This window comes from Parasteatoda tepidariorum, chromosome 10, assembly GCF_043381705.1.
Source record: "Parasteatoda tepidariorum isolate YZ-2023 chromosome 10, CAS_Ptep_4.0, whole genome shotgun sequence".
In the NCBI taxonomy this organism is placed as follows: domain Eukaryota; kingdom Metazoa; phylum Arthropoda; class Arachnida; order Araneae; family Theridiidae; genus Parasteatoda; species Parasteatoda tepidariorum.
In genome coordinates, this window is record NC_092213.1 from 18120326 (window position 1) to 18130848 (window position 10523).

Sequence of the window (10523 nt, forward strand, 5' to 3'; positions counted from 1 at the left end):
CAGGCATTGTCCTGATTTATAAATGAGACGACGATTTCCTTTTATTGAAATTAAATAAAAATTTTATTAACTGCTTTATTTATTTACGAAAGGTTAGGTATCATTAAATATAATAAATGAATTTTATGAAATAAAAAAAGTTTTAAATTTGGGAAATACTTAATGCCTTTAATGACGCCGCAATTATTATTACAATATTTTTTTTAAAAATTCTTTTAGATTTTTCTGGTTGTCCTGAATCATGGATTGACTGTGGTAATGGTAAATGCGTTAGTGAACTGTGGCTTTGCGATGGAGACAATGACTGTGGAAATTTTAAAGATGAAGAGAGCTGTGGTAAGTTGATTTTGCATCAAAAATTGCATCAAATATGTGATTCAGGAGAATCTTCGGAATTGAATCAAAATTTCATTTTCCATGATGCCATGAAATATCGTAAAATTAAAGGAATAAGGCATTATAGCACTTAGTCTCACAATTTTTTCAAAGGTGACATTTCGACATCAAACTGTTCTTAATTATATTTTAAGAAAATTTCATCCTAATACTGCGTGGTAACTACTTAACACCAATGTGGAGCTCCATGTCACCAAGAATGTTCGTTTACACTGAAGAATTCGATAAGAAGAATTCGATCTAGGCTCAACAGAGAAGAAGCGAATAGAAATTACAAATAATAAAATTATTTAATATAATTGATAATGATTTCAAAATTAAAATAAACGCATCTTTATCATACCAACTAAACTCATGCCTACATATTTTAATTGTGAATTTTTATTTCAATTGCTGCATAGCAGCATTAGAGACAACCGCAAACTCATTCAAACTGGTTATCGATTGTTAGCGTACATCAGACGATTTAAAAAAATGCACCAACAAGGATTTTTTTATTTCTGCAAATGGAAGTTTTTAACGTTAGGCGGGAACTTAAAATAAACCTTTTCCAGTGTTAAGGGTTTTAAATTTAACTGCACCCTTCAAATTATATAAATACTCAATTTGGTGTTAACTTGAGAAAAAAAAAGTATTTCTTCAAGTATTCAAAAGTATTTCTTTTTGGGTTGTTGAATAGTTAAGCTAGGCTTATTAATTTATATTTTAAAAGAGTATTTTGAGATGAGCCCATTTTTGTACACACACTTTTCGACCGTTTTACATTTTAAAGAGACATTTCGCGCCGTGCCCTTTTTCGTAAACACGCATTTTGAGCTCCGTCCATTTTCATAATAATGCATTTTGAGCTGTGTCCATTTTCGTAGGTATGTAATTTGAGCTGTGTCTATTTTGTAAACACTCATTTCGAGTCCAGATTCAAACTCTCACCCACGATTTCATGTTTTACAGTGTTGTCGCCATACTTTAGATTGAACCTGCGTAATTCTCGTTCATTTAATAAACCAGTAATATGTTATAGTTTTCTCAACAATTTTTTTTCTTGATTTTTACCTTTTTTCGCAAGGGAATTCTGTTTGAGTTATTTAGGGAATCTCAAGCTGTTCCAAAATGTTAATTTATATCTTTATAACGTCTTCGTTTTCTTAGGCAGTGAAAAGCCTCAAGCAATATGTCTTTCAAGTCAGTTCCAGTGCGCAGAAGATCGTACTTGCATACCTAAAACATGGAATTGTGATGGAAGTAATGACTGTCCAGATGGATCCGATGAGAAGAACTGCTGTAAAAAAAAGAGTATGTTTCTTGATCGAACCCTATAAATTAGAATAGTTCAGTTTCAAGAAACTTTACAATTATTGCAATAAATGAAACAGGCAAAAAAATTATATTACCTGGAATAACTTTCTTTATAATGATCTATTCGAGAAATCTACTCCAAAAAGATGGCTGAAAGTATATTCGTTGTGAAAGAGAAATAGAGTTAAATATAAATTCGCTGCTCACAAACAGGGTGGATGCAAAGTTATAGTTTAAGAAGTTTTTCAGCTGTTAGATTCAAATTAAAGGAATTATGGGTTGCTTCTTATATTTGTATATTTTAAAAAACAATCTTCTGAAGTATGCAGACCAAATGATGGTACTAAATTTGACAGTGCAGCAAGACAATGACTAAAACAAATATCAGAGCTAATGGTTCTAATGGTTTGCTCACGTCAAATTTGATATTTCATAGTGACCAATTCCATTTACATTCCAAAATCCATTTACTTGCATAGATATAACGTGGTGTAAGAAAAAAAAAGTAATATTCAAATTAAATTTATTTATGCAAGGTTTTCAACTATAATGTAATCAAATTCTAGCAGCGTACATCAATAACCTTATTTTAGATCATGTCGCGTGATTGTTTCAAAAAGCATGGCTACGGAGTACTAAAAATATTATATCATTTTTCAGTTGTTTTGTTAAATATTCTGCAAAGATTTATTCATTTTTTATTAAATTGAAATTTAAAAAACTGACAGGATATTTTTAAGATTTTAAATCATTTTACATACAATGTGGTATCATTCAACAATAATACCAATGGGGTATCATGTAACAATGGGATATCATTCGAATTTGTTTGTAATAAAAATAAAAGTATCTATTTTTTACTCATTTAAACAGAAAAAAAATATAGTTAAATGTAAATAAATAATGTAAACATATTTAAAACTAAAAAATGTTATTAAATATATTTACGCCTAAAATTTCTGCTTGCCAGTTAAATAGTTAAAGCAGTGTTATATTATGCATCTTTTTGGAGGTTTACTATTCGCGAAGGGATTTATTCACGTTAACAATGGTTTCAGAAAACTGAGTGATTTTGCTGATGTTACTTAAATCATAAGAACTTCATGGTTAAGTTAGTGGGGGGCATAGTTTAATTATTTTGTTCCTTTTACTATTTTCCTACTTTAAATCCTGTTTCATAAGTACCTTATATCTGTAGTCTGAGGAGCACTTACAAACGGTGAATTATATCAACAGATGTTCTTTGATTATTTATTTTAAAGTAAATGCAATCGTTACACCACGGAGTTCGATAAATTTAAGTTCGTTAAATCCTGTCCTGACTGTATATATTGTTGTATATTTTGATCCAGTGATTACCTGCCTAGATGATGACTTTCAGTGTTTAAATGGACGATGTGTTCCTAACAGATGGAAGTGTGATAACAATGATGATTGTGGTGACAATTCTGACGAAATTGGATGCCGTAAGTATAAGAATATAACAGTTTTTATTCCAACAGTCTCAGAATAAACAGTTCACACAGTGGATTGTCATATTTATTAGTCAGGAAATCTTTACGGTTCAATACTCGGAATTACACCTGTAATTAGTGGCAAAAATAAATAGAATAGACATTTCATCCCTCCCATTGAGGCAAGAATAAGTGAAATTGACACATCTCACGCCTCCTATTGAGGCAAGAATAAATGGATTAGGCAGGCATCATGCTTCCCATTGAGGCAAGAATAAATGAACTATAGGCGCGTCTATTGCTTCTCCAGGAGGCAAGAGTAAAAGGATTATGCTGAAATTTACGCATTAACCATTGATAACACATGCCTGCAAAATATAAATCATAAAAAAGGAGTTGCAATGTAATGACTGATTTTGCTTATTGTTTGGTTTACTAATTTCAATATGATATCCATTTATTTTTGCACTTACATAACAAATTTTCATTAACCGAGTCTGAATGACGAAAAATGCCTATTTTCCATATTCCAGATTGAATGGTACTACATTCCTATATAGACAAGTGAGGAATTTTTTCTATCGCAATTTTTTCTATCAATCGAAAAAGACACAAAAAGTGTTTGATCTAATTGTTTAATTTCCATAGACGCTTTTAGGCATCTGTGTTACCACCAAATACCGAAATCTGCAAAATCGACTTTCACCTTCATATGTCAGAAATCTCATAGTCACTTTTGTGAATGTCATAAACATTTTGTTACGTCTGATATTAGTTTAGACATAGATATTTTAATATTTATTCGATATCTGATTAGGATAGATTAAGAAAAAACTCAGTGTTGAGAATATCGGGCAGTGGCACTTACCTGAATAAAATACCAGTTAAAGTAATACTGGTCCGATTGAGGATTGCAATGGCAATGGACCGAAACTTTAGAATAACCTTCAGTGTAGGGAATACCACGAAAGAATTATTAATCTTTAAAATATCCGACTGGACAGTAGTAGCTATTATCACAATACCTAACCGGTATTCCCTACACAGAGGTTTTTTTCAAGGCAGAATTCCATTGGATAATGAAATATCAAACAAATATTTTTAAAAAATATTTATTTATTGCAAAAAGAAAAAAATACTCAGATCGTATTAGTGCGATTACAGGTTATACATTGTTCATTTAAAAAGAACATTCTACATAGAAGAGCGTGGCAGCTATAAATAGTCATTCATAAACGCCACAACATTTCAAGACTTACTGCCTTAGTAGGATACCTGCAAGGGAAGTCATAGTAGATAAATCATGACATTCGTATATTCAGAAGTCAATCAAGTTCGACACACACACTTGACGTCACTTCCTGTATACAATTAAATCGGCCTTCGAATTTGAGGCGCTCTATAAGCAAGCTATAATAAGTCCATCCCAGTAAATAAATCAACCTTTTTTTCTGTTATAGTCCATCCTGAAGCTTGTGATAAGAATCAAGTGCGTTGCTCAAGCGGAGAATGTATATCTCTTATTTGGAAATGTGATGGTGAAAGTGATTGCACAGATGGAGGCGATGAGGAAGATTGTGATAAAACTACTTGCAATGGCGAGACGGATCTCAGATGTGAGGATGGTCAATGCATACCTAAGTTTTGGACTTGTGATGGCACGTCAGACTGTAGGGATGGCACGGATGAAAAGAACTGCTGTAAGTGCTGTCATTCAAAAATCTTTTTCTTTCAAAAAGCAAGAAAATAACATTAGTTTTACATTTTCATGTTGTTTTTAGTAGCTATTTGGTTTTTAATTTAATTGTAATATATTATTTCCGTACACTAGAGCTGCATGATGATCCGAAGACATGTTATCATAATTTTGATCCTCTGCTGAGGAAATGGCTTCCCCTCTTAGTGAAGTCGAGCACTTTGCGGTGGAACATTTTAACGAAAACCGATACCATACACCCTCCGCAGATTAATCAAAGTGGTCATTCATCCGCACATTGACCGCTGCCAGTTGTGACACTTGACTTCGGTGATCTACTGGCAAGCGTACTTTAACGATCAGTCCCACTGGGGAATTATTTAGTTATATTTAGGATAATATTGAGCAACTGATGCAATTCCTAGAAACGTAATAAACGAATTATGTTTGATATAGGTTTGTCACATCTTTGTATATAATTTTAAGTCCGACTTTAAAAGACAGAATAAATCAATAACCCCAAGAGACAGAAATAGAAAGCTATGTTTGCTTACATAAAACTGCAATGGCATCTAATCAAAGATGATAAAAAATAAAAAGAGCAATTTTTTTTAATTTAATAAAAACATGAAAATTCGATTAATTTGATTTAAATCCGGCAACTGTGGTTTTTCTGATTTTGTTTCTCACCTTTATTTTTCCATTTTTCGTTGACAACTTTACGTTTTTATTTCAAATCATTTTCACGTCAGGCAAGTCATGTAAATGGGAGGCAGTTTTTAAAGCGCTTGAAACGTCCCGACTGTTATTTCCTATTTGTATATCTTTGAAGTGAATAAAGTTTTCAATCAGGTAATATCCCTGATATTTGCTTGCCTACAACTCTATTTTTAAAGAGATAGAGAAATTTGTTGATTGTTCGTTAGTATAGAATTATTTTTATTTACTGTATAATGCTATTATATATCAATGATATTATAGCCATCGTTGAAGAGCCGACCGTAGCCTTGTAATTTCGAACCCAATACAGAAGACAAGGGAACTTTCGTGGAGGACATTTTGGTGAAACTAATCCGCCTTTGCGTTATATGGAGAGAAAAACCGCGAAATCCTCCAACTGTTAGCCTGACGGCAATGGTCAGTCTGCCACTGAGGATATCTTACTTCACTGTGGTCGGTGCAAGCCGAAAAGGGAACTCTTGTTGTTGTCGGAATTCAAACCCGGTTCACCTCATTGGAAGGCGAACGTTGAATCTCCTGAGCTGCCACGGCTCAAGATCGGTGATAAACATAGATGCCATGTGATGTAATCCAATCAGATTAGTACTTTTTTAAGTTGAATGAAGCCACAAGTTTATTTTGTTTAGAGTTACGCATTGAAAGGTTTTTCTATAAAGCTAAATAATTTGAAATCAAGGGTAAAATGAAGCAAAAATATAAATATTGTGCTGAAAATCAAAATTGATGAAGAAAAGCATTTATTCGTTTCGAGGAAGCTTATAAAAAAAATTGTGCGTGGAGTCCCTCCGCGCGGAGGAAGTAAAACTTCGCATCCTGCGACGTTAATTGTAGAAGAATCAGCAGTCGTAGAAGGATCTCTAGTTCTATTCAACGACTCTTTTTCCTGCTCCGCTCACTTCCGTGCTCTGTAATCACGGTAATATTGTGCATTTTTCCCTCGTCGACCTCTTGAACCAGTGGAAGTGCTTGTGGTTGCCTCATCGTCTCGCCCTGGAAAATGTATTTGTATTAATAATGTATGTGAATGCGTCATAATGTAATTTCAGGAAAGACCTAACAATCAATTGATATTCTCAAGAGACGTACCTTGACATAACCTTAAATCCGTCGCATTGTCCGTGGGATTGTTTTCACTCATTTTTTACAATTGTTATCCACTAAATTTGAAAATAAAAGATACTACCCTATTAAATTATGTGTGTATCAAAACAAACTAAAAAAATATTTATAGAAAAACAACACTTTTATGACTTTTATTATTTTTATGCTAGTGAGAACCAAAACAATATGGAAATGAATGAGGGAAAACTGGATCCTACTACGTGATTTCCCGGCCAATAAAAATGTAGCGTTAAACGTTTAACGCAACCTTGTTGGAAGTCGCATAAGTAGTATAACTTCAAAAACGCTAAACAGCTATTGACACCAGTGATGCTTAATTAGTGCTAATAATATTGTGTTAAAAGATGCTTTTTTTATAGTTACCAAATATACAAATGTGTTAGTTATTTCTTATATAATAATAATATGTTTCATGTTCCTCAAAATATATAAGTACAATACAAATTACTTGATTGTGGTAAATTTTGGCTACTATGAACTATCTTTATATATAGATTATTGTTATTTTCATATGATGAACTTCTAATTACTTGCTTTAATTGATTTAATAAAGCTAAGCTACAAGTAAGGGCAACAAAATAAATAAATACTAAATTGAGACTAAAAAAAAAAGTTTTTTTTAGTCCGTTGAAGGTTTTGTTAGCATTAATTAACATCGTTTAATTAATTATTTACTTTTTCCTACGTACGAAAATCAAGTATTTAGCTACAATTAAATAAAAATCTTATGAGATGAACAAATAGATGGCCATTGTTTAAAACAAAAGAATGAGCAGAAATTTGCAAAACATCGTAATGCGATTTTTTTCGAACAAATTGAAATTTTAAAAAAATAATTCACAAATTAAAATGCCTCTTTCAGAACATGAAATTCCATATCTGTAGTTACATTTCTGTATACTGCAAAGCAGCCCACGTGCTATTTTAACTACAATTTTAACAATTAATACTTCTAAAATGGAGAATCTATGGAATAAAAGTTTTTATTCTATAGTACAGTACTTCTTTTCTGTATATCTTCGTGCATTAAAGTTTGTAAGCCCCATAATATTTTCACCTCAAAACAAATTGTAACGTGTAAAGTTGAACACCCAAAGCAGTTGCAGTGGCTCTTATCTTTTATCATTATAGAGAACTTGTCTAGTTCAATTAGATAACTTCTCACTACCAGATGTAGTTACCACTAGAAAACTCAATGAAAAAGAAAAAAAAAACATTTTCTTGAATACGTTCATTAAACTTTAATACTTCTTTTTTACTTTATAGCTTCCAAATCAATGTCCTGTACTGACAAAGAGTTCCGATGTCAAGATGGCACTTGTATCGATGAGGTACTTGTTTGTGACCAAAGACAAGATTGTCCAGATGGGTCAGATGAACGAAATTGCACTAGTAAATAAATTAAGACAGCATTACTTTTTTAACTTTATAGTTGCCAAATCAGTGACCAGCAGTTTCAAAGAAAGATGGTTTGCGGATCTATTATAAATTTGTATATGCGCCTATAAGATTGCCGTGATGAGTCAAATAAATAAAGTAGCACTCCTAAGAAAATTATTATATTTTTAACACTTCCACGCAGATGGAGCAATGGTGTCCCTTTTGTATGTTTTTTTTCTGACTAGTAAAAATTTATTTTGGTATTTTTTAATTGTAAAAAGCAATCTAGTAGTTACTAAAAAATCTGTTTGACTATCGGAATTATATATGTACTGAATTATAAAATCCGAAAAAAGGGTAGCTTGGAAATTTTTTTTTTCATTCATGTTTAAAAAATTAATTTGAAAATTAAAGAAATTTCAGTGATTAATAACTGCTTAACTGTTCCTCTTTGATCTAAATAGCTGCAAATAGGTGAAAATTTAAAAAAAAAATTGTTTTTAAAAGTAAGCCGTGTTTGGGAGATTTTACCTTTACCGCAGAAACAGACACTGGTGTTGCATGCTGTATTTCATAACCATAAATTATTCAAACTCTAAAAAATATATTTTCACATATTTTGACCTAAATTTAATACAGTATAGTGAAAGAAAAGTATGAAAAATATATTTACAAAAATTTTGCATCATAGGATAAACTTTTATAGCTTTCGATATATATATAAAATATTAAACTGAAATATTTTTTTTAAAAAAAACTTTCCGATTTATTTATTTTTTAATATTCGAAAAATAATCTTTGGAAACCTTAAAAAAATTATCTCTAATAAAATAATCATACAAGTTTCTTGTCAATTTTAACAATTCAATTCGCTGAAATAGTTTTTTCAAAATAAAGATTTTTGTGATTTGTTTTTAAAATAAATAAAAAATAAAAAACATTTCTTTAGAAATCATAAAAAGAGTATTCATAAAAAAAACATTCCTCTAATAGGTAATTCCTTTGCTAGTTATGAATTCGAGTTATATTTTAAATTCAAATATATTTTAAAATAATTTTTTTAGATTTTTTTTATTATACAAAAAATAAACTAATCATTCATCTGCCATCCAAAAGAACAATTTTTCGGAAACTTCTAAGAGATCGCCTTGAAAAAATTTATCATTTGCCAATTAAATAAATGATTTGTCAATGTTAAAAATTATTCAAGTGCATATGTCACGGTGAAAGACCAAAATCGGTGGTTGTTGACTTTCACCGGTGAATGTCGACAAACACCAAATACGTCGTTGAACGATCGAATATTTCATTACATTCTTGTACATTCGGACCCTCACCGGTGCATGTCGACAATCACAGCTATGCTTTGGTGAATGTCCGAAATATTTATTACATTCGATTTGATATGAATTTATTCGTGGATCTAATTACATTTATTCGATATTTTAACCCTACACTGATGTTTTTTTAAGGTTAAGTGCCACTGCCCGGTATACCCTACACTGATGTTTTTTTAAGGTCAAGCGCCATTGCCCGGTATACATTTGCCCGGTATACCCTACACTGATGTTTTTTTAAGGGCAAGTGCCATTGCCGGTATATATTTGCCCGATACTCCAAACACTGATGTTTCTTCTAATCTATCATCAGTACGTATTAAAATATAGAATAAATATATCAAATAAATATAATAATATTAACGAATAAATTAATATAAAATTGCATACAGCAAATATTTCGGACATTCAGCAAAGCGACTATGTGATTGTTGACAGTCACCTGTGAGAGCCAACATTTTCCAGATTTCGAACGCAAAGGTGCTGGCGCATTTGGAAAGTTGTTTGATGCAAACGTTATTTGATGATGCAGCACCATCTCACTACGTAAGAGAAGTGCGAAACTATCTGGACGTAACCTTTCCAAACCAATAGATCGGGGAGGTGATCCTACAGCTTGGCCACCGCGCTTGCCATATCTTTCATGTCTCGATTTCTTTTTGTGGGGACAGCTGAAGGCTCTTATGTATGAGACTCCCATTGAATCTGCAGAAGAACTTGTCGCCAAGCTTTCGGTCGCTGCGGGGAAAGTTCATGATATGCCTGGTGTGTTTCAGAATGTTCGCCTATGTTTTCTTCGCCATTATACTGCGTGCATAGCCGCTGCCGGCCACTATTTTGAACACTTATTGCTATCACATGCCATTAAATTTGCTTTTATAACTTAACTTCATCGTTCTTTGGGTGTTTTTGCCTCATATAAGAACATAAACTTTGACGCCCTCTAGCGGTTTTGCGTTTTATTTTCGACCATGCATTCTTTAATAAAAAATTGTTTGCTTGGGTGTGCACTTTCACTTCCTAAAATTTTGCCCATCTTTTTAGAATCACCCTGTACCTGTATATATATATATATATATATATATATATATATATAGCACA

The 10523-nt window shown here is 31.9% G+C and overlaps 1 protein-coding gene across 1 annotated transcript in view; it reads left to right on the forward strand.

Annotated features, from left to right (window-relative positions):
- Positions 1-219: 219 nt before the first annotated feature.
- Positions 220-10523, forward strand: part of LOC107443791 (very low-density lipoprotein receptor) — a gene marked incomplete at its 5' end in the record, with an annotated part of 29542 nt that continues 19238 nt past the window's right edge. Inside the window, 5 exon segments of the mRNA XM_043055760.2 lie at positions 220-336; positions 1546-1689; positions 3045-3158; positions 4607-4846; positions 7972-8097. Of these exon segments, the coding sequence (XP_042911694.2) occupies positions 220-336; positions 1546-1689; positions 3045-3158; positions 4607-4846; positions 7972-8097 (741 nt within the window).